We start from the raw sequence: 24,917 nt of genomic DNA, 5'->3' as shown, positions 1-24,917 counted from the left end.
TAAACTTTTATTTTTAGTTCTGGTATCTAAACTTTTAATAAAAATAATTTTATGACATTTTTAAATGGGGGATACAATTATATTTTTAGGTGTGGGATTAAAAAATTGAATGGACTCATGTCTATCAGAATGGACTCATGACAATGTGTATTTTCAGGCTCTTTTTATTGGAATGGACTAACCTAACACTTGTACTAATAAACGACGTAGTATACATTTTTACACCCAGAGTCTCAACATCACTCTCCATTAAAATGATCCAAGGTTCCTAGAAAGTTGCCGATTCTATGTCTTGGGACAGGTAAATTCAAGATGCGTCTGGAATGACTTTTAAATACACTGAGAATTTGTACATTGCTTCTTGCTTAAATTTATATGCCAGGTGGAGGTTTTAGTTTATCACTACCCTTTGCCTATTCCCTTTATTCTCTATGGTCTTTCCAAGGGACACAGTACTTGTATATTTAAAAACAGAATTACAAAAATGTGGAATTAGAGGCCGGGCACAGTGGTTCATGCCTGTAATCCTAGTACTCTGGGAGGCTGAGGCACGTGGATCGTTCGAGCTCAGGAGTTTGAGACCAGCCTGAGCAAGAGCAAGGCCCCGTCTCTACTAAAAATACAAAGAAATTAGCTGGACAACTAAAAATACATAAAAAAAAATTAGCTGGGCATGGTGGCATGTGCCTGTAGTCCCAGCTACTCAGGAGGCTGAGGCAGGAGGATCACTTGAGCCCAGGAGTTTGAGGTTGCTGTGAGCTAGGCTGACACCACGGCACTCTAGCCCGGGCAATAGAGCGAGATTGTCTCAAAAAAAAAAAAAAAAAAGAAAGAAAAGAAAAATGTGGAATTAAAATTATGAATCAGACAAAAGGGACATGGAGCTAATACTTTAAACATGAATTTTAAGGTAATGGTAGCTAAGCACTGAAGTGAGTATATATAATAGAATTCTCTATCCCAAGCTTCATTCATGTCAAATACATCCTCAGTAAACTACTGTTAAAATGAGAGGGCTGCCTGGCCAAATGTGGTGACTTGGGCCTATAATTTCAGCACTTTGGGAGCCCAAGGTGAGAAGGATCACTTGAGGCCACAAGTTTAAGACTAGTCTGGGCAACATAGCCAGAGCTTGTCTCTACGAAAAAATAATAAATAAATAAAATTTAAAAGACTGCTAAAATGTACTTGACTCATTCTCTACGCTAACAGTTCACTGTTCCCTTGATAGCTGTTGAAACTTGGACAATAAAAAAAAAAGTCTCTGACAGATAAGTTACAAATATACAGCTGTCCCTAGGTGGTCCTGGGGGACTGGTTCCAGGACTCTCACAGACACTAAAATCCACAGATGCTGGAAGTCCCATATATAAAATGGCATAGTGTTTGCATATAACCTGTGCACATCTTCCCATATACTTTAAATCATCTCTAGATTATTTATGTCTAATACAATTTAAATACTATGGAAATAAATAGTTGTTATACTATATATTGTTTGGGGAATAATGACAAGGAAAAAGCCTATACATGGTCAGTATAGAACCTTTTTTCTTTCCCCTGAATATTTTTGATTTGCAGTTGGTTGAATCCAAGAATGTCGAACTCACACATATGGAGAGCCGAATGTAATTCAAGTCTGATTTCAAAAGTTTGTTCACATAGCTTATGACCATTCTGTAAATCCAATTTTATATTTCACACATAATTTTTCTCAAAAGACATGCTTCAGCATCTCATAAGGGGGCCTTATTAAGAAAATATAATAAATTATATTACAATGGTAATTGTACTGCTTTTATAAGGAGAAAAAAAGATTATTGAAAAACTAACAAAATAGAACATTAAAGGGTTAAGCTATAACTTCAGGTTATTTTCAAAAGGTATGAAATCCAGCCTGGACATGGTGGCTCACAACTGTAATCTTAGCACTCTGGGAGGCCAAGGCAGGAGGATTGCTTGAGATCAGGAGTTCAAGACCAGCCTGGGCAAGAGTGAGATCCCATCTCTACAAAAAGTAGAAAAAATTAGCTGGGCATGGTGGCACCACCTACTCCGGAGGCTGAGGCAACAGGATTGCTTGAGCCCAGGAGTTTGAGGTTGCAGTGAACTATGGTGATGCCACTGCCATCTAGCCAGGGTGATGGAGCGAGACTGTCTCCAAAACAAAAAAAAAAAACACAAAAATCCTCAAGTTTCCTAAATTTTCTTCTGTTCAATATTTACACAATATGATATGATAGAAAATGACTTAATGACTGTGTATATTTTTTTTGTCCATCACCAAGGAACATAAGACATTAATTTCACAAGCTTCTGTATTTTGAAATGAAGCAAAGTTAATTCTTTCTAGTTTCTAATTGAACTAGAAAAATCCACATAAAAATGTAAGTCTTACAATATAGAGGGATCAAAACAAAGAAAAGATAATTGTAAAACAGTATACCTCACTGGCAGACATATTCTTCACCTGTTCTGGCTTCAGTTCTGTAAAATATAAGTTTAAATTGCTGAGGGGCAAAACCATATACAGTGAACTAAAAGTATATGTTCAATACAAATCATTACATTAAAAGAAAGAAACACACATTAATACTGAGAGCACATACAATTTATAAATGCTTAGAATAATATTCCTTCTTAGGAGTAACTGGGAAGTAGTCAATGTCTTGCATATTGCCCAGGAACAATAGTTTACTACTATTTGAAATTTGACAGTGAACTTAAAAGAATACAACTTATTCTCTACAAAAGGCATTAGTTCATCTTTTCTTAACCCAAAATTTTTGCCTGCTTCAGAATAATAACTGAAATATTCTAAAAAATACAAATGACTAATACATTATCTACTGTTTCTGAGTTTACTATCTGGACAAGATTTCATGCCTCAGGCAGCAGGAAAGTTTTTTTACCCAGAGTATTAAAATATATTTGCAAGATTATATTTGTTATTTTCCAAAGTAGCAGTTCTTAATCAGTACCCTATTTCACTAGGGGAGATGTTTTGCCAGTAATTTTTAACAAATAAAGCAAAAAAATTTTGTATAATGTAGGCTTTTAACACAAATTACAGCAGAAACTATGATAACATCTTTCTCATACAATTGCACTTTCCTGAGTAAGACATAAAGGGTGAAACTATAAGTAATGCTCTGGAAGTTGTGTGTTCTATGTTCTATTATATCATCATAGCCAATAATCTGAGTGCGTCCTGAGGGCATCATTCATCCACTGTCTATTATGTTAGTTATGGAAAAGTAGCTGAGAACATCTATTCTAAAAGTGGTATCATGGTGAGTTTAACCTAATCTAAAAAGAATCAGTTGTAGTATTTCAAAATCAACAAATTGACTTGAATCAAAACATAGCAATGAATGTTTCGGTGTAAATCCTTGAACGATAATATATAATAAATAAAAACTTCTCTTTATATAAGTTCCTTTAGACACATTAATTTCAAATCATACTAGAATATTGAAAAGAGCCAGAAAACAGATAAGAACATTTCCCCTTAATTATTCTTTTCTGGATACTTGAAAAAGTTTTCTTCTCCTTTGCGTCTGCTGCAGCTACTTACTATCAGGAAGTGAAACCTGTTGTCTAGAACAAGGATGATGGTCCACTGCCTCACGGACTGTTTTCACATGACCTGTGAGCTAAGAATGGTTTTATATTTTTAAAGGGTTATAAAAAAAAAAAAGATGATGATGACTATGCAACAGAGACCATATGTGGTCTACAAAGCCTAAAACACTTCTATTAGGTCCTTTACAGAAAAAGTTTCCTGACCCCTATCTAGAAACAACTTTGTACCAAGTTTTCCACTAATACAGCTTTACTGCTTTCATACTGATAATAAAAACGGATCTCTAATTAGGGACTTCTTAAATTTCTAAAGTAGTATAATAGTTCTAAATGTTTCAAGCTCTTGTACACACCCACCTCGGATAGGACCCAGTGCTGCATCTTTTGCCAAAGCTGTCAGATCACTTCCTGAGTATCCATCAGTCATTCTGAAAAGGGGAAGGAAGAAACAGCAAATTATTTTCATCTCTGCAGATTTAAAATCTCCACATAAGAGAATAAAAACTGGTTTGCCTTTGTCACCAAGCCAACAGTTACGTGGTTTGATTTTAAGGGGACAGAAAGGCCCATGTGCTGAAAACAAAACAGTGTATCACTGGCTCCTTATATTGGCTCAAATTTTAAGCATTAGAACCATTCCTTTAGATTAAGGCATACTATCTTCCGAGGCTCCACTAAATTGTAAACACGTCACCTGGAAAGTTAATATCTACAAGCCACTGGTGGCCAGCTGACACAGAAACACAATTACTTCTATATAAGTTGTCTATATTTTGGCAAAGAGCACTCTTGCAATGGAATAAGGGCCAATCAAGGTGATATCGTTAAATGTGGCACAGACAAGATGAAGGAAGGGTCTGGAGTAGAAGATACTGGCAGAAAGAGGCACACCTGAATAGGATGCCACAGTGGAGAGTCCTGGGCAGCCAAGACATTACCAGGGGGAACTAAGAACTAGGGAAGTGAGGCAAAGGGGAAGAGGAAAACAAAACAGGGAAAAAGCATTTACTTACCATGTACCATGTTAAACAACTACCCAGATCAAACATTAGAATTCTTTATTGAAATGACAAAGAAGGACTTCCGTACTTCCAAGAATTTAATTTGTTCTTTTCTCATAGGTATCTGGAAACTCAGGGTTGCTACTCACATACTTGTTAAATATTGTAAATTACTTTATGACATTTTCAGGGACTAAAATTCACAAGTGCATCATCTGTAGTCAATACACTTTGTAAGTACACTATTAACTAAAAAGTTTAAGATGTAGAAATAAAAAAAAATTCTATGTAATACAAAAGAACAAACTTATATAAAAATAACTGTTGGTGTGGGCAGACATGAGATGTTTTAAAATTTTAAATTACTATACTCAGAAGTGTTAATAAATTTATAAAAAGAATGTAGTATCATCATTAGATATTTAGATCATGTCTTGTAGAGGACATAAAAGTTGAAATTTAGATAACATTTATAGGAATGAGAGGTAAGAAAAAAGATAAAGGCAACAGAGGATCAGACAAGAAGTTTTCTGATAAATAAATTACTCATTTCATACTTAAGTTTACTTTAAATAACACAGAAAAACAATTATTTATCCTCCCCCATAAAAAAGCTGCAAAATAAATCAAATCAAATTACTCACCTAGCAAGCTGTGCTAGTTCTTTTTGCGTCAATGGGCTTCCTTGTTTACATAACAGATTTTTAAGTAAAAGTAGTCTTGTCTGGAAAAAAAATATGAAAGAATTATCAGTCTGGTCTAATTTGACATCAGAATTAATAGTTCTTCACATGCTGAGAATTAACTTAATAGCCAGGAGTCAAGATCAAGTTCTCACTATTACTTTGAAGCCTCATTCATGTCTGTTAAATGGAATTAAAATTACCTATACATTGAGAGTTCCTGAGAAAATTGGAGAAGATAATCCAAATGAAGCAGGAAGTAGCTGCTATTACTATCAAGGATGCTATGGGTCTGAGCTACACAACAATAATTTAAAAAAGTTTTATAGAGATATGAATTCATATAGCATGAATTTCACCCATTGTTAAATAGATAATTCACTGACTTTTAATAAATTTAAAGAGTTGTACAACCATCACCACAATCCAGTTTTAGAATATTTTTATCACTCCAAAAAGTTGACTCATGCCTGACTGCAGTTAATTCCCACTCCAACTCTCACCGTAGCAAATCACTGATCTGCTTTATGTTTCTAGAAATTTGCCTTTTCTGGACATTTCATATAATGAAATCATATATGTATAACATATATCATCTGGCTTCTTTCACTTACCATAATGTTTTAGAGTTTCATTCATAGAATTTCATGTATGAATTGAGTATATAGCATGTACAGTTCATTCCTTTTATTGCTAAACAGTACCCATTAAATGGATATACCACATTTGTTTATTCATTTGCCAACTGATGAACATTTTAGATTCTTTGCAGGCTTCAGATATTATTAATATTATTGTTACAAAAATTCTTATACATGTCTTTGTGTGGACATATGTTTTTGTTTCTCTTGGGCAAATTCTTAGGAGCGGAATTGCTGGTTCTGATGGTAAGTTTATCTTTTTAAGAAACCACCAAACCAGGCTGGGCGTGGTGACTCACTCCTGTAATCCTAGCACTCTGGGAGGCTGAGGCGGGAGGATCGCTTGAGGTCAGGAGTTCGAGACCAGCCTGAGAAGAGCGAGACCCCGTCTCTACTAAAAAATAGAAAGAAATTATCTGGACAACTAAAAATATATAGAAAAAATTAGCTGGGCATGGTGGCACATGCCTGTAGTCCCAGCTACTCGGGAGGCTAAGGCAGAAGGATTGCTTAAGCCCAAGAGTTTGAGGTTGCTGTGAGCTATGATTATGCCACTGCACTCCAGAGTCTGGGTGACAGGGCAAGACCCTATCCAAAAAAACACAAAGAAAAGAAAAGAAACCACCAAACTGTTTTCCAAAGTGGCTATACCATGAATTGGAAGACCTGATATTGTTAAAATAGTAGTTCTTGTTTTGGTTTTTTAAAAAAACTCCAATAAAGATACATACCTCCTCATTTGGTAAAGACACATATACCCGTTTGATGAAACGCCTAAACAAAAAATAGATTCCAGAAATTTTAGAAATATAATTCTGAATTTAAAGATAACTCAGCTTAAGTAGCAAATGACAGAAAAAGGGCTTTAAGTATAATATTCAAGGGATTTGAATGCATTATAATAGTTACCAATGTAAAAAGATATTTTGTTACTCTTTTAAAACTCTCTAGTTAATGTTTTAAAATCCTTAATTCCATATTGTCAGAATTAAATTAACCAATTATGTATGTAGATGTTTTTTTACCAGCAATAATGCTTTAAAACATATAAAATATCTGATAAAAGAAATGGAATAAAGAGATCTCTGCTGTTTTCTTGAATCTGAAAACACCTAAAATCAAGAAGGATAACAAATAGAAATGTAAACATCATGAACAAATTAGGTAACATTTATGGAACTGAAATATATGAAGGGCTGCCTAGGGCATACACACAGGATCTGCCATTGCAAATCATGGACGTGGCAGTCAGATCACAGTTTTCAAAATAAAAAAAAAACAGGCCAGGCGCAGTGACTCATGCCTATAATCCTAGCACTCTGGGAGGCCAAGGTGGCAGGATTGCTTGAGGTCAGAAGTTCTAGACCAGCCTGAGCAAGAGTGAGATCCTGTCTCTACAAAAAATAGAAAAATTAGCCAGGAATGGTAGTGCACACTCTTAGTCCTAGCTATGCTGGAGGCGGGGTCAGGAGGATCACTTGAGCCAGGGGGCTTGAACTACGATGATGCCACTGCACTCTAGCCCAGGTGAGTGACAGAATGAGACCCTGTCACTTACCAACAAAGAGCAGACAAAACAAAGTCATTAAAAGGTTAACTTTAAAATTAACAAATAGTGTTCACTGTTTTGAAATCATCAAGCACACAGTAGTTAGATTTTCACAAAATAATGTACATTTTTAAGTATATCTAATTGAAGTTTCTTGAATGCGGCCTTATTTGATTACGGCTAAATTAATGTGGTCTTTGAACATGAAAAGGTTCCCCACTCCTGGGCTAGAGGACAGTACAGAGAGGAAAATAATGAATTTAGTCTTCAAACTGGGAGTAAAGGAAATAATATGTAAGATGAACATATGAGTAAATATATCTCTAATAAATGCGTGTGTTTTCACACAAATCTCCCTACCTGAGAACAGCCTCATCAAGTTCTTGTGGCCTGTTAGTTGCCCCCATTACAAGTACTCTGTCATCTCCAGCAGATTGTACCTACAAGCCAAAAATACATTTTTCAGTACTTTTGGATAAAGTAGTAACAAAGAAAAATAAAGATATTTGTGTTTCTAACTGTGGTCATTTAATAGGAAAATATATATACTAAAATGCTGCTACATTAAAAATGTCATAATCAACACTTACACCATCAAACTCTATTAGAAATTCAGTTTTTAGACGTCTGCTAGCATCATGCTCCCCTTCTCTTCTTTCACACAAAAGGCTATCAACTTCATCTAGAGGAAATAAAAGGATAAGACTTCAATTATAAAGACCAAGCTATGTCAGTCATCTGAGATTACCCTAGTTTACTACTTAACTTACTGATACAGAACTTACTGCTTAAGTTACTAATACTAATTAGATAGTCTTTAACCTCACCGTTCTTTAAAATGTTTTCCTTCTGAATAATCTTTCCTATCACACCTCTCATCTTTGGAGAGGGGAATTTCACAAATACTCAACTAACTTAGTTGGAACACATGTTCTTACCTATAAAAATTATAGAAGGTTGAAGTTCTCGAGCCACAGCAAAAAGAGCTCTCACCAATTTCTCTCCTTCTCCCACCTAAAGCAAGGCATTATACATTGTTATACATACAAAATGCAACATTATTACAGCTTTTTTAATTTCATGATTTAGGCCGGGCACGATGACTCATGCCTATAATCCTAGAGCTCTGGGAGGCTGAGGCAGGAAGGTCGCTTGAGGTCAGGAGTTCGAGACCAGCTTGAGCAAGAGTGAGACCCCCGTCTCTACTAAAAATAGAAAAAATTAGCCAGGCATGGTGGTGTGCACCTGTACAGTTCCAGCTACTCGGAGGGCTGAGGCAGAAAGATCACTTGAACCCAGGAGTTTCAGGTTGCTGTAAGCTCGGTTGATGCTCCAGCACTCTAGCCTGGGTAACAGAGCAAGAACGTCTCAAAATAAATACATAAATAAATAAAATAAATTTCATGATTTAAAGTCTATAACCTCCATGGTTCCCAGGAGTTTGAGGCTGCAGGGAGCTATGACAATGCCACTGTACTGTAGCCCATGTGACAGAGTAAGACTCTGTCAATCAATCAATCAATAAAGTCTATAACCAAGGAATTTAATTTCCCTACTTTCCAACAACCAAAATTTGGTTTGAAGAAGGTGGGGAGTGTTACTGAAGTGTCCCTTATAATGTTAGAAAATAGATTATGATTTCATACAGCCTGGTAAGTACTTTAAAAAATGAAATATATGTTTTGTTTTACGTTGCATTCCTAAGACTTGAGAATGGAACAGCTTTCAGTCAGGGGTATAACTAGTGAGAAGAGGTAAGACACTAGGGCAGAGAAAGAGATGCCACACATATTCCTTAAACCCTGGATTATAGGGTATATTTATAGAAGCAGATAAGTTGTTTAGGAATGTGCTCTCCTAAACAAAACTTGCTGTATTAAGAACACCTTGAAAAGTCATTCTCACAATACCACTATCAGTAAATATTAAAATGTTTCTAGGTAGTCCAGGAGGTATAAGAATACCCTTTGAGACATTCCCAGGTACTGAAACCATACTATAGCTGTTCTACCCAATGAAGTATCTTAATAAAGTATCCAAGGAGGTCTGTGATAATCTACCGTAAAAACTGTTCTGTCTTCCAGATGGCATTTATTCTTTTTATTGAAAATTTCACTTAAAAACAAATAAATACAAGGAATGGCTCCAGATCTAGAATCATCAAAACAAATATTCTCACAGCTGAAAGAAATGTCAAAAGATCACCTCTTATGACATTAATTTTTTTTTTTGAGACAGAGTCCCACTTTGTTTCCCCAGATAAGGCGCAGTAGTGTCACTGTCGCTCAATACAACCTCAAACTCCTGGGCTCAAGTGATCTTCCTGCCTCAGCCTCCCAACTAGTTGGGAATACAAGCCTGCAACATGATGCCTGACTAATGTTTTTTTCTATTTTTAGTAGAGATGGGGGTCTCCCTCTTGCTCAGGCTGGTTTTGAACTCCTGAGCTCAAGCAATCCTCCCACCTTGGCCTCCCAGAGTGCTAGGATCACAGGCGTGAGCCACCTCACCCAACCAACATTTACATTTTATAGCTGAAGTAGGCCTGAAGTGATACTTTTCTAAGGCCAGCTCAGTATAAAAGTGAGGTTGAAATCTGTATTTCCTAACTTTCAAGAGAGTGCTTTTTGTTACATTACGTGCATAATTTGGGTAAACCTACTTTAATAATAACTTTACCTATAAAATTTGACATAAGAAGCAAAATGTGATCAGGAAAAGAGGTATCATTTTATAGTTACTTTTAACTACTTTACAAATTGAGAATATTTTAAGCATTAAGGTTTATTAAAATATTAAAGAAACTTTTAAAAGATTTCACTTATCACAGAAAAGATAATATAAGAGAAATATATTATCAGCTTCTCTGTTATTACCAGTTCTTTTTTTTTTTTTTTTATTTTGAGACAGAGACTTGCTCTGCTGCCTAGGCCAGAGTGCCGTGGTGTCAGCCTAGCTCACTGCAACCTCAAACTCCTGGGCTCAAGCAATCCTCCTGCCTCAGCTTCCCAAGTAGTTGGGACTATAGGCATGTGCCACCATGCCCAGCTAATTTCTTTCTATTTTTAGTAGAGACAGGGTCTTGCTCTTGCTGAGGCTGGTCTTGAACTCTTGACCTCAAGCGATCCTCCCGCCTCAGGTTCCCTGAGTGCTAGGATTACAGGTGTGAGCCACCACCCCTGGCCCACCAGTTCAGTTTCCGTTTTTTTAACTGTTAGACACAGACAACCTGAATATTACCAGTTTTTTAATCTAGTAGTGCATGGATGCACTAAAGACCAAACTATAAAAACTTTGAAAGAAAAACTGTGAAAGAATACTTTATAAACTGCAAAGGATGTGAATAATGTGTTTTTAAAAAAATTAATACAACATAAGCATGTTAATTAATTCTAAAATATAAGAATTGAAACTATTTATATAAAACAATAAAACTACAACTACATGTGACAATCTAGATAAATCTCACAAATATAATGCTAATGAAAGAAGCCCAACACACACAAAATCTTGTGTGATTACATTTATATAAAGTTCAAAGATGGGTTACTACTACTATGATATTAGTAGTCAAGTGGTTTTTGGGGAGATGAGTTGATAAAAATGGGGGGAGCCTAAAGAGATTTCAGGGGTGAAGGGAACAATCTATTTCTTGACCTGGGCAGTGATTATGAGAAAGTGTATTCACTTTGTGATAATACACTGAGCTGTATACTAATGATTATAAACACTGTCCTACATGTAAATTCTTCAATAAACAAGGTTAAACAATAATAAAACATGGTAAGATATATTTGTAACTGATTTTTTGTGGGGAAAAAATCTAGATATTTTAATAACACAAATGTTCCCAACACCTATGATGCAGTTCATGAAAAAAGGTTTCTCAGGATGTATCATAAGAAACAGAGCATCGAAATAATACTAAACAGTATTTTCTTTCTAAATCTTCAAAAGCAAGATCACATCTGAAGTAAAATAATCAGTTCTTAGCATAATATATGCATACTAACAACTGGCATGAGATCATAGGAAGATAACTAAGCCAGAAAGGGGAAAAAAGCAGATATAACATTAAGTTCCTACATATTTGAAAGGCTGTGTCATGAAAGCAAACTGGAGTTTTATTATATACATAATACTTAAGAAAAGTGTATAAAAATTAGAAGAAGATTTCAGCTAGACATAAAAAAAAGTTTTATTAACTAGAGCTATCCAAATGATGAACTACATACTCCAACTTTCTTTAAAGTAAACTTGCTTCAATATATATGGCTGGGCATGGTGGCTCATGCCTGTAACCTTGGCACTGTGGGAGGCTGAGGCAGTAGGATTGCTTGAGACCATGAGTTTGAGACTAGCCCAAGCAAGAGCAAGACCCTGTCTCTACCAAATATAGAAAAATTAGGCAAGCGTAGTGGCACGTGCCTGTAGTTCCAGCTACTCAGGAGGCTCAGGCAGGAGTATCACTTGAGCCTAGGAGTTTGACGTTGCAGTGAGCTATGATGATGCCACTGTACTCTAGCCTGGACAACAGAATGAGACTCTGTCTCAAAAAAAAAAATTCAAGAGGCAGTATGAGATATGGGGTTAAGATCACACACTTTGCATTGTTTAAGGAATCATGAAGATGAAAGGAAATAGTCTTGAAACAGGTACAGATAAAAGAGAATAGCTGCTGTAAAATTTTTAATGAAAGGACTCAGGCTGTCAAGCCACATTCACTGGAACTCAAATTCTGATTTCCCACTTCCTGGTTATGAGTTCTTGAGCATATCACTGAACTTCTCTGCAGTTCGCTAATCAGTAAGATAGAGGTAAAGGAACAGTATCTCCACTTAAAACGATTATTTATTCCACAAATACTTATTCAATACCTACTTGTTACCAGATACTGTTCAAGGCACTGTGGAATAAGAACACATGGCAACAGTCTCTGCCATCATGGAGACTGTCTTCTAGTGGAGATGATAGTGATACCAGATACAACAGAAATGATCACATCAATGAATATGAATTATAATTTCAGTGAGTATGACATGAGAGGTAAATAGTGCATGAAGATAGCAAAGGGGATTTGTCTGGAGGGACAGGGAAGATTATAACATTTCAATTGATAAGTGAAGAATGAGTCCAAGTTAACCAGAAAGACAGTGGTCATGATAAAAGAAACTCCACGAAGAAAAGTCCTGTGGTAAGAAAAAGCGTAATAGTAGAAGAACTGTCCAGGGGAGAGGGAGTCTTAACAAATGGACTTCGAAAACTATGGATCCAATGGCAAGGCTATTTCTCATAGGGGTGGAGGCCATTTTAGTCTAATGCCACAAAATACTCAAACTATGGTCAATATGTCAAATTTGCCATTCTTTAATTCATTGATCATTATACAACCTTACCGATAACCTTCCCAAACACATCTAATTATAGTGAAAAAATGTGCTGTTCATGCCAGCTAGACCATTCTGATATCACATCTGTTCCTAAGACATAGATCTGCTCTTGGTGTGCTAATAAAATCAAGTTTCTTTCTCTGCAAATCTGAAGGCTGTGGTAGATTGAGGACAGTAAAGTTACCCTCTGAGCCATTCATGGAAAGAGACTGCCCAGATAACATGTGGTAACCACTTCTGGATTTCAGTGCGCAGAATGCCAAAACTTCAAACTTTTACCAGTAACATATACTTTCATTGGAGATTCACATTTCAGTTTAAATATTTTGGCAAAACACTTTCAACCATAACGGTTTTATAAAGGGCAAACAGAATAGGACATCACTGGGAAACCAAGTGAAAGGCAGAGACAGGGAGAGAAAGACAAAGCAGAATAAGGTTTGACAGAAACTACTTCACAGTTTTGCAATTCAGTTATATTCACACACTGGTTCCACACACCAGACAAATGACTTTCTTTCAGCTCTGTAGTCATGCTTTCCCTACCCCACAACTAAACTGAGCACTTCTTTGAATACCAGTATAGGGTCACTGGAAAGTGAATGGAAAAAACAAAACTAAATTGTAGTATAGAATAACCAATAGCATCAAGAAAATCTTCTGTCATATTTTAGTTCATCTACAAGCCAAGGAATGCCAAAGACTGCTAGCAAATGACCAGAAGCTAGGAGAGAGGCATGTAACATATTCTCCCCCAGCCCTCAGAAGGAACTAACCCTGACAACAGTTTGATCTTAGACATCTAGCCTCTGAAACTGGGAGAGAATAAATTTCTGATGTTTAAGCCAGCCAGTTTATGGTATTTTGTTACACAGTGCTAGTAAACCAATAAAGCATTTGAAAATACAATTCTAATTTTAAAAGAGTCTAATGAATGCACATAATTTTCTACTTTGAAAACTGATATTAATCACATGTAAATAATAGATACAAAACTCACAGAAAAGCATTTTTGTGAAATATTACCATTTATACTTAACATAGTAACATTTAGACTTATAACTTAAATAACTTAAAACATGACAATATAGGAAAAAAAAAGAGCACTCACATATTTTGAAGTTAAGCTTGCAGCACTTATATTAAAGAAGGTTGCATTAGATTCTGCAGCTACTGCTTTAGCCTTTAAAAATCACAAGAGCAAATATTAAATTAGTTCAGTATCTTGCTTTAAGATAATAACCTCATTTGATTGATTTAAGTACAGGAAAAGATTATCTTAAAATACAAGGTATAACACAATTCCCAATATATGCCATGAATGTGTTTCCTTTTCAGCAATGAGGAAAGGTTCTAGGAAGAGCTGTGTTTCTTTCTACTCTTTTCTTTTCTGCGAGAGAATGAATAGAGAGAGGTTAAGAAAAAAAGTACTATTCTCTTCTCTCCGTAGGTATAGAGAAAGGTAATTGCTTAGAGAATGATAAATAGCTAAGGAAAAAGTTGCTCCTTCCTTTTCATTTCTTTCCCTGTAGAAGAACTATGCAATGCTACTAGAACTGTTCTGCAAATCACTACAGGTAACATTTAGAATTTTATTCCATATTCTGAAACATATTTTTCCAGATTGACTCATTATGATAATCCATTACACCTTCCTTTTCTAAGAATGAAAAACCTCAGAATTTTAAAAATATTTTTTCAGTGACACTATTTAAGAAGCATATAGGTTTTAAAAGTGTACTTTAATGTCCAAAACTGAAAAGACCTATATAGCTGAACAGTGTATTTGGAATACATGATGCATCAATGTGTAAGAATAACTTAACAGAAAATGTGAGACTCTCCAGTGATATTCCAAAAGTATAGAATAATTAATTTTTGCCACTATTTTACTATTATTTTTACTGTACTCTCATATAGAAATCATTTATTTTATTGTAACCAACAGTATGCATTTCAAACCAAAACTAATTAATATTGTCTAATCTAAAGGCAAACTGTATTGTACAAATAGGCTGAGATGTAATAAATACTTGTCATATCCATTTATTAAAAAAAAAAAAAAAAAGAGCTATGCAGAGGAAAGAGGTTTCCAGATACTGGTAAAATCTTTTGCAAAAGTATACTAAAAAAAAATCTGTAACACACTAATTATTTAAAATAAAGCCATTAAGATAGTAAAAAAAAATTAAGGGTTAGAAAGATACTCAATATAGTAAGGTAAGCTCTTCTATGGTAAAAATTTTATTATTTAATTTAGAAAAACGATGACAATTACACTGTTAAATTTAACCAACCAAAACCACACTACTAAGGGTAACATATTTGGTTTTTCATCTATTTCTGCTCTGAGAACTAGTTTAAAAACTTAAGAGAATTATATCATAGCAAAAAGCAAAAACAGACTCAGGGACAATACAAAGTTTCCTTTTTCCCTATCATCCCTAATATCTCAATAGAATGCTAAATTTGAAAGAATTCTTACCAGCATTGTCTTCCCATTTCCAGGTGGACCAAAGAGTAACAATCCTCTCGCAGGAGCTCTAAGCCCTGTGAACAACTTAAAAATATATACTTTAGATCACAACTATGATTCTGGAGATAATTTTTTCCAGACATTTTAAGTATCATTTGTCATCTAAAAACATCCTTTTTCAGCAGCATCCTTCCAAAGAGAGCTGCTCAAGATTTTAAAGGGAACAGATAATCAGTAATTTAGTATAATAATTAAAAACATAAGAAAACAAAATGAAATAAAACCAACTCCTCAGTGATAAAATGAAAGCAGACTGGTTTAACAAGACAAACTGAACATAGGCATGTTTCTCTGCTTAGAAATCCCACGAAAATTATACTAAATGAGTAAAATAAATCTTACAAACAAAAATAGGAAAGGAGATAACAGAGGACACAATAAAGTTCTGTAAGACGGAGAATTGATAAAATATGGTAAATTATTTAGCAGAGCTTAATGAGCTAAAAATCTATGTGCCTGTTTATGAAGTGGATATCTAGATACAAGAAGGAAGCTGACGTGAACAAAAAATCCCAAGAAAGCTCAAGAATTAGAGGCATGAGGTAACACAGAAAGCAGTAGAGGCTGGGTGTGGAGGATCACTTGAGGCCAGGAGTTCAAGACAAGCGTGGGCAACATAGCAAGATCCCATCTTTACAAAAAGTTTTAAAAATTAGCCAAGTGTGGTGGTGTGCCTATAGTCACAGCCACTCAGGAGGCTGAGGCAGGAGGATTGCTTGAATCCAGGAGTTCGAGGTTGCAGTGGGCTGTGATCACACCACTGCACTCCTGCCTGAGCAGCAACAGAGTGGGACCCTGTCTCTAAAAAAAAAAAAAAAAAAAAAAAAGTTTAAGTAAAAATAAAAAAAAAAAAAAAAAAAAAGTTTAAGTAAAATTAAAAAAAGAAAGCAATAGAAAGCCAAAAACGGAGGAACTGATTGAAAGTTGGTATGAGGAACAACTGAACCCATGTTCCTGCTCCCAAAAAAGAACAGACAGAAAAGTGCCAACCACAACCACAGGAGGCTGGAGTTTCCTTCTCTAGAGAAATTAAACCAGATTCTCCAGACTCAGGGACACTAGGCATGGCAAGAGTCAAGGATAAAGCACCAGACTGAATATACTTCACTTAATGGCAAAGGTGTATGTACTTCTAACTTGAATCATATGTAATGGCCAATATTCAACTTTTTTAAAAATATTTTTTGAGCAGTTTTAGGTTTATAGAAAATTGAGCAGAAAGTACTGAGAGTTCCCATATAACCCTTCATTCCTCCCCAACTTTCCCTATTATTAACATTGTATATTAGTGTCATACAATCATACAAATACTGATACGTTATTATTACCTAAAGTCGAAAGCTTACATTAGGGTTCATTCTTTATGTTTTATATTCTACGGATTTCGATAAATGCATAATGACACGTATCCACCATTAGTACCATAGAATAGTTTCACTGCCCTAAAACTACCCTGTGGTCCATCTATTCATCCTTTTCTACTTCCGGACACACCCCTGGCAACCACTGATCTTTCACTGTCTCCATAGTCTTACCTTTTCCAGAATGTCATATAGTTGAAATCACATGGTATGTAGCCTTTTCAGGTTGGCTTCTTTCATTTACCAAAATGCATTAAGATTCCTCCATACCCTTTTGTGGCTTAATAGCTCATTTCTTTTTATTCCTGAATAATACCCCATCGTGTGGATGTACCACACTCTTGTTTATCCATTAACCTACTGATGGACATCTTGGTTGCTTCCAAGTTTTGGCAACTAGGAATAAAACTGCTAGAAACATTCATGTGCTGGTTTTGTGTGGACATACTGTTTCAACTTCTCTGGGTAAATACCGAAGAGTAGGATGGTTGGATCACATGGGAAGAGTACCTTTAGTTTTGTAAGAAACCATCAAACTGTCTTCCAAAGTAGTTTCTACCATTTTGCATTCCCATCAGCAATAAATGAAAGTTCCCGTTGCTCCACATCCTTGCCAAAATTTAGTGCTATCAATGTTTTGGATTTTAGCATTCTAATAGGGTGCAATGGTATCTTATGGGTTTTTTGTTTTATTTATTTATTTATTTGAGACAGGGTCTCACTCTGTTGCTGAGGCTAGAGTACAGTGGTATCTTTATAGCTCACTGCAACCTCAAACTCCTGGGCTCGAGTGATCCTCCCATCTCAGCCTCCCAAGTAGCTGGGACTACAGGTGCACATTACCATATCCCGCTAATTTTTAAAATATTTTGTAGAGACAGGTTCTCATTTTGTTACTCAGACTGGTCTTGAACTCCTAGCCTTAAGCAATCCTTCCGCCTCGGCCTCCCAAAGTGCTACGATTACAGGAGTGAGCCACTGTGCCCGGCCATATTTTTTGTTTTTGTTTTTTGAGACAGGATCTTGCTCTGCTGCCCAAACTAGAGTGCAGTGGTGTTATCACAGCTCACTGCAACCGCAAATGCCTGAGCTCAAGTGATCCTCCTGCCTCAGCCTCCCAAGTAGCTGGGATTACAGGCGAGTACCACGATGCCTGGCTAATTTTTCTGTTTTTTGGTAGAGACAGAGTCTTACTCTCACTCAGGCTGATCTTTAACTCCTAACCCGAAGCAATCCTTCTGCCTCAGCCTCCCAAAGGCTAGGATTACAGGTATGAGTTACCATACCTGGCCTTCTTGTTTTAATGAGCAATTTATCTAAAGACATATGATGTCGAGCATATTTTCCTATGCTTGTTTGCCATCTGTGTATCATCTTTGGTGAGGTCTCTGCTCAGATCTTTTGCTCATTTATTAATTGGGTTGTTTATTTTCTTGTTGTTGAATTCTAAATGTTCTTTGTATATTTTGGATACCAGTTCTTCATCAGATAATGTGTTTTGCAAAGATTTTCTCCCAGACTGTGGTTTGTCTTTTCATTCTTTTAACAATGTCTTTCATGGAGCAGAAGTTTTTAATTTTGACAAGGTTCAACTTACCAGTGTTTTCTTTCAAGGAAAGAAAGTGTCTAAGAAGTCACTGCTGAACCAAAGGTCACCTAGATTTTCCCTATGTTACTTTCTAGAAATTTTGGGTTGCATTTTAGAGAATCTGAATAACTCCAGAAAAAAACAGTTAACAGTTACGGTCATTTGGAGAAACCAAATAAATAGCATGCTTGCTGCTTGATCATCTTGTGATGATCCCACTATCAGCAAGCTCTACTTACCTGCAGTACAGAGTTGCCAATCAACTTTTTTATTCTTCCACAATAGTATGAATGGACAACCAGGACAACAAGAGAAGCTTCCAACATGAAAGAGTTTAAAGGAAAAAGAATAAAGAGGAATCTAGATGAAAGAGAGACAATATAGTAAACAAAACAAAACTCCATAAAAACTCTAATATTCTTAGAGACAAAGAAGAACCTGCATCTATGAAACAAGAATAGGAAGCTATAAAAAAGGATCAATCAGAGGACAAGAAAGAACTCTTGGGGCCAGGAGCAGTGGCTCATGCCTGTAATCCTAGCACTCTGGGAGGCCAAAGCAGGAGGATCGCTTGAGGTCAGGAGTTCGAGACCAGTCTGAGCAAGAGCAAGACACTGACTCTACTAAAAATAGAAAAATTAGCTGGGTGTGGTGGCACATGCCTGTAGTCCCAGGTACTTGGGAGGCTGAGGCAAGAGGATCACTTGAGCCCAGGAGTTTGAGGTTGCTGTGATGTAGGCTGATGCCACAGCACTCTAGCCTGGGCAACAGAGTGAGACTGTGTCTCAAAAAAGAAAGAAAGAAATAGCTCTTGAAGCTAAATTAATGATATCTGAAATTTCAGGGAAATAGAAAATAAATTTGTGCTTCACTTGACTAGGAAAAAATAATTTAAAAAAGAAAATAAATTGGATGAAATCTCCCAGCAAGTACAATAAAGGACAAAGACTTAAGAGGACAGACAGGAAAAACAGAAGATCAATTCAAGAGGGTTCAAGAGTTCAAGAACCATCCACAGAAAAGGTTTGAGAAAGATGGATCTGGCCGTGGCGGTGGCTCACGCCTGTAATCCTAGCACTCTGGGAGGCTGAGGCGGGCGGATCGTTCTGAGCTCAGGAGTTCGAGACCAGCCTGAGCAAGAGCGAGACCCCGTCTCTACCAAAAAATGGAAAGAAATTAATTGGACAGCTAAAAAATATATGTAGAAAAAATCAGCCGGGCATGGTGGCGCGTTCCTGTGGTCCCAGCTACTCGGGAGGCTGAGACAGTAGGATTGCTTGAGCCCAGGAGTTTGAGGTTGCTGTGAGCTAGGCTGACGCCACAGCATTCACTCTAGCCCGGGTAACAAAAGCGACAATCTGTCTCGAAGAAAAAAAAAAGAGAGAGAGAAAGAAGGATCAAAGAAAATAAAAGGAAAAAGAATTAGACTCCTAGAACTTTCCTCAGAATTGAAGGATGAGTATCCAGAAAACTGCACAGTAAGGGAAAAAAAGAAAAAGAAAATGCATCAAGCAAATCATTGTAAAATATCAGAAGAGCAGCATAAAGAGAAGATCCACAAAGTTTTCAGAAATAAAAATAAGAAGTCCAATGTTAGATTCTGATTCCTGATCTTTTGTATCTAACACGAAGCAACACTAGAAGCTAGAAGACAAGGTCAATGCCTTCAAAATACTAAGGGAAAATAATTCCAACCTAAACCTTGACATCCAATCAAATTATCTATAAGAGAAGACAGAAGAATAAAGATATTTTCAAATATACAAAATCATAAAAAATTCCCTCACATAAACTCTTCCAGGAAGTTACTGGAGGATGTATGCCATCAAAACGAGAAACAATGAAAGCATAAAATACGGAATTCAAAAGAAAGGAGATCCAACATAGAAGGAAGGCGAAGGAAATTCTCATGATAGTAGTGGATAGAGATTATAGACAAACTGCTTTGAAATAGTGATAGAGAGCACTATTGGCTTTGGGCCAGGCATGGTGGCTCATGTCTATAATCCTAGCACTCTGGAAGGCCAAGGCAGGAGGATTGTTTGAGCTCAGGAATTCAAGAACAGCCTGAACAAGAGTAAGACCCCGTCTCTACTAAAAATAGAAAAAATTAGCCAGGCGTGGTGGTGTGTGCCTGCAGTCCCAGCTACTGGGAAGCTGAGGCAGGAGGATCGCTTGAGCCCAGGAGTTTGAGGCTGCGGTGAGCTATGATGACACCACTGCATTCTAGCCTGGGCAACAGAGCAAGACCTTTTCTCAAAAAAAAAAAAACAAAAACCCATGGTCCTATATGATAGTAAGGAGATGGAGGAGAGTTTTTTCACTATTCCTCCCAGATCTATGACTTTATGAAAGAGCAAGAATTAAAGCACTTACTTTAAGTAATTCTGAGAACAATTTATCTTTAGTATTATTTATCTCCTTAAAACCAGTTTCAGTGTTAGATGACTTAATAATAATTCCATGTTTCTACAATGAAATAAAAATTCCAGAATACTGAAGAATGCCTGCCATACCCAACTTCCTATCCAACCTAACAATGGCCCTATTGCAGTCCATGCAAGGTTCCTACTGTGGGGAATTACGAATAAGCTAATTTTGTGCAGAATCAGGGTACTTTATGGGATAAGTCTTACCCATTCACAGGCTTACCAGGATCTATTTTGTGGGTCTACTGTGAAAAGCTGACCTAGGAAAATAATATTCCCTTTGTTGGGAATCTGAAGTAGAAGAATAAAATGTTTCATTTGGCAGGTGTGGCAATATAAAGATAAGTGTGCACCAGAATACAAACCCTAAGGGCTAGCTCTTCGACAGATCCTGCTCTTCCTTAGGTTTCAATTAACTAAGGTTTCTGTCCCTCCTGAGGCCAGGTTATTCAACCTTATCTGAAGTAACCTGCAACTGGCATTTTTAAATTATTCTAGCTTCTTAATTGTACATTATGTCACTACCATGGAAATATGCCTAAATGCAAATTCATGTTGTTTAATCTTATTTTCTATTTTAGATGTGTTCTCTAAAGGCCTGGATAAAGCAAAAGTTGAATGACTTTCCTAGCATAGCCCAAATATTTCCTTAGTATTACGTTCACAATTTTAGATACACTTTTCTACCCTGAAAAGCATGGCTCTTTGCAGATCAGTGCTGTAATCAAAATAAAACAAAGAAAAAAAAAAGAAAAAGGAGGGGAAAAAAAAGAAAAAGCATGGCTCTTAATAAATACTAAAACCTACACTTAAGAATTAGGTTAGGTGGCACCTACAGCACTGAAGAGGTAGTTTTTTCTTTCTTTCCTTTTCTTTATTTTTCATGCAACACTGTTTTGAAGACAGAGGCAGTTCTAATCTTAGAAATCTTATTTCATTTCCTAGGCCTACCACTTAGCTAGAATCTTGAGCAAGTAAGTATAGCTCTTAGGACTAGCTTCCTTATTAACAAATGGACTAGATAACTGCTGAGATCCTTTTCAGGTCTACAATTATACGCATCTTCTTTCAACAAGCATTTTGTCAATATTCAGTCTGCTGCATTTACTACTCTTACATAACTCCAGCAAAAACTTAGCTCAATATACAAGCTACAATATGTTTCCCTAAGTGTGGTCTTAGGCAGTACATGACATAAATTTGGTTCACATAAGGACAAATGCTTTCGATTTTAATAATTCTCTAATTATTTTATTGGGTATTAGCAAAACTTTAAGTAGCATATCAAACCAGTGATTTAATGTATTTAGAATGAGTAATAAGTAAAATAAAGAAAGTAGACTTGAAAAATATTCCATAAATCCTAGTATAGTTGGTACTCACAAGTCATAAAACACCATAAAGGTAGTATGAGAACGACTGAGACTATGGAAAAATAGAGCCACATAATCTTTGTATATTCATTTAATAGTGCATCCATCACAATGTGCCACACAACTGTATTTCCACTAGATGTTCTAGATGAATCCGTAAAATTTGAATGTTCAAGCAGAAATAACTGTGACCTAGAAGTGAGTCCTCAGATTTATTTTTGCAATATTATTGAAACAGCACTAAACGTTCAATCTGTGAATTGCGAAAATCCAAAACAGTGGTTAGTATGGAAAACCACATATTTATTATCAACTACAAGATTACCTATCTTCCTTAATGATATGTAACATATGGGATGGAAGGTTAGGTCCCTACCCACCATTCATTGGCTCTCTGCTTTGATGTATTAATATCCTTAAGAATAATTCTTCTAAAAATTGTTATTCAAACTTTAATACTTAAAGAATTATTTTCAGGCCAGGTGTGGTGGCTCACGCCTGTAATCCCACCATTTTGGAAGGCTGAGGTGGGAGGATCACTTGAGGCCAGGAGTTCAAGACCAGCCTGGTCAAAATAGTGAGACCTCATCTCTACCCACCCCCCAAAAAAAAAGAAAGAATGAATGAATTATTTTTATCTTAATTTCTCTTTTCTCCAATATGATTTCTGTCTCTTATTTCAAATCTCTCTCACCTTGATATCAAAATCATGCTCTACTACCCACTTTTCCTAAAAATTTTAAAAATGGATTGGGAATTAGGAACTCCTATATTCATTCTCCTCTCCTATACTAATTTGTCAACATCAATTGCTAATGTTTTGTTTGTTACCTTATGTGAATTAATCATCCTAGCACAGTCCAAACATTTTTTTATGATTACTATGGATTCAGTAATGGATGATGTTATAGGAAAATGATAATATAAAGTTCTTACCTCAGGCCTCAGAGAAGGAAGAATAACAATTTCTTGTAATGCTTGTTTTGCCAACTCTTGACCAGCTATATCATCAAATTTAACAGCTGTTCCACTAAGGAACAAAACCTCAGTTAGTTTCCTATTAGAAATATGGTTTAGTTGTTACAATATGAAGTTTAGGTTCTACAAAGTGTAGTCATTTTGATGTTAACTGTGAAACTATAGTAAAATCAATAAAGCAATGATTTTCTGCATTTATGATTGAAAAATATCATAAAAATTAAGTATGTAAATCAAAGTATTTACTATCTATTTCACTGATACATTTTAAAAGTGAAATTCAAAAATAAAAATTACAAAACACTTAAATGGCAAAACTTACTTGTCCACAATTTCGTTCATTATAAGGTTAGCAAGGTTGCTGTCCACATTCCTAAAATTCTTCAAGTCTTTCTTCTTCCGAGGAGCAGTTGTAGGGGTAGAAGGTTTATTTGTTCTACTTGTTTTAGGAGTACCCTTAAATGATACAAAATTTTAATGTAAAAATACAGCCTCATGTTTATACTTTTCACAAGTTAATAAATCTTAAAGTTCATAGAATTCAATAAAAATAGGAAAAAGGATATAAAAATACAAAAATTATATATATATCCCAAGGGTATTTTCAGACAAGGAGTAAAAAGCTATATGAAGTGGATTATAGAGGATTTTATCCAGAGACTTAGTTTTTATAAAAAAAAAAAAAAGGCCTTATGATAACAGTGTCATATAATTTTGATTCTTTTTAGAATTATGACAGAATTCTAGGTATGTTGATGTTATAAAACATTTATGTAGACTGAAATAATTTAAAAAGAAATATATAGCATTACATAAAACAGGCTGGGTAAGCAAACTGAATATGAAATGCCTAATTCGGGCCAAAAAACTATGTGCCCTTGTGGATTTAAAAAAAAAAGATATTTAACTTTGTCAAAACTTACCCATTCTCTAAAGTATTGCAAAGTACTTGTAAGAAACTTGAACAAGCATAATAACATGTTCAAAATTTTCTACCTGCAAAAGCATCGTAATTAAAGTTACTATCCCAGAATACCTTATGAGTGGCAGCTGCAGGACCAGGTCCCTGTCTTACTCCAGAAACCATGGATAAACCACTGCAACTAGGTGCCCTGTGGTGGCTTGAAAGACCTGTGGATCCAGTTTTCATAACTGTTTTTGAACGAGGCAGTGAATTACTAGTGTGTGTTAAGGGATCTTTTCTTTTTGGAACAGCTCCACTTTCTAACAAGAAAAAAGTAAAACCATAGTAATTAGAAAATTGTGACGAGACATTATAAAAAATAATAATATAAATACAAACTTGCAAAACCAAGGTAATAATATGTTTTTAAATTCAGAAATAGTTTAAAATAAGATTTCAGAGAACTTATAGCAGAGTATTCACAGGGATTTTCAGGGTAGGCAGGATTAAGGTTATTAGGCTTTTCCTTTTCCTAATGTATAATTCTAATTTTCTCATAAAGAAAAATATTTGTAAAAAGAAGAAACAACTTCATTTCGGGGACGAGGAGTGGAATATAAAAAAGTTATCTATAATAGCAAATAAAATTTCCAAATGCCTAAGAAACAAAACATAGTAAAGCCATTAGGAACAGGCTGTACAGAGGGAAAGAAAAAAAAAGCACTCTACTACTTTAGTTACAAACTTTCTTGACTAAAAATATTATGAAAGGCCACAGCCTATCCCCACCAAAGGAATTTTTAAAATTAATCAATTTTAATGGAAAGAGTACAAAGATGTACTTTTTAATATGTCAAGCATTTTATATGCTGTATATATGTAAATAAATACTTATAGAA

At 35.6% G+C, this 24,917-nt stretch overlaps 1 protein-coding gene across 2 annotated transcripts in view; it reads right to left on the bottom strand.

Annotated features, from left to right (window-relative positions):
- SPAST (spastin) overlaps nt 1-24,917 on the bottom strand; it is a 60,960-nt gene that overhangs the window by 4,042 nt on the left and 32,001 nt on the right. For both annotated transcript variants that reach the window (XM_012652553.1, XM_012652554.1), the window contains exons 5-16: nt 24,151-24,338; nt 23,437-23,570; nt 23,073-23,166; nt 15,335-15,409; nt 13,961-14,032; nt 8,398-8,473; nt 8,050-8,141; nt 7,820-7,899; nt 6,642-6,684; nt 5,231-5,310; nt 3,943-4,013; nt 2,447-2,487 (exon numbers count right to left, since the gene is read on the bottom strand). In XM_012652553.1, the coding sequence (XP_012508007.1) occupies nt 2,447-2,487; nt 3,943-4,013; nt 5,231-5,310; nt 6,642-6,684; nt 7,820-7,899; nt 8,050-8,141; nt 8,398-8,473; nt 13,961-14,032; nt 15,335-15,409; nt 23,073-23,166; nt 23,437-23,570; nt 24,151-24,338 (1,046 nt within the window). The remainder of the gene's footprint in view (nt 1-2,446; nt 2,488-3,942; nt 4,014-5,230; nt 5,311-6,641; nt 6,685-7,819; nt 7,900-8,049; nt 8,142-8,397; nt 8,474-13,960; nt 14,033-15,334; nt 15,410-23,072; nt 23,167-23,436; nt 23,571-24,150; nt 24,339-24,917) is intronic.

The sequence above is a fragment of the Propithecus coquereli genome, unplaced genomic scaffold (genome assembly GCF_000956105.1).
Source record: "Propithecus coquereli isolate 6110/MARCELLA unplaced genomic scaffold, Pcoq_1.0 Scaffold39, whole genome shotgun sequence".
NCBI classification, from domain to species: domain Eukaryota; kingdom Metazoa; phylum Chordata; class Mammalia; order Primates; family Indriidae; genus Propithecus; species Propithecus coquereli.
The sequence above is the reverse complement of the archived record's forward strand: the minus strand, read 5'-3'. Positions and strand labels throughout refer to the sequence as shown.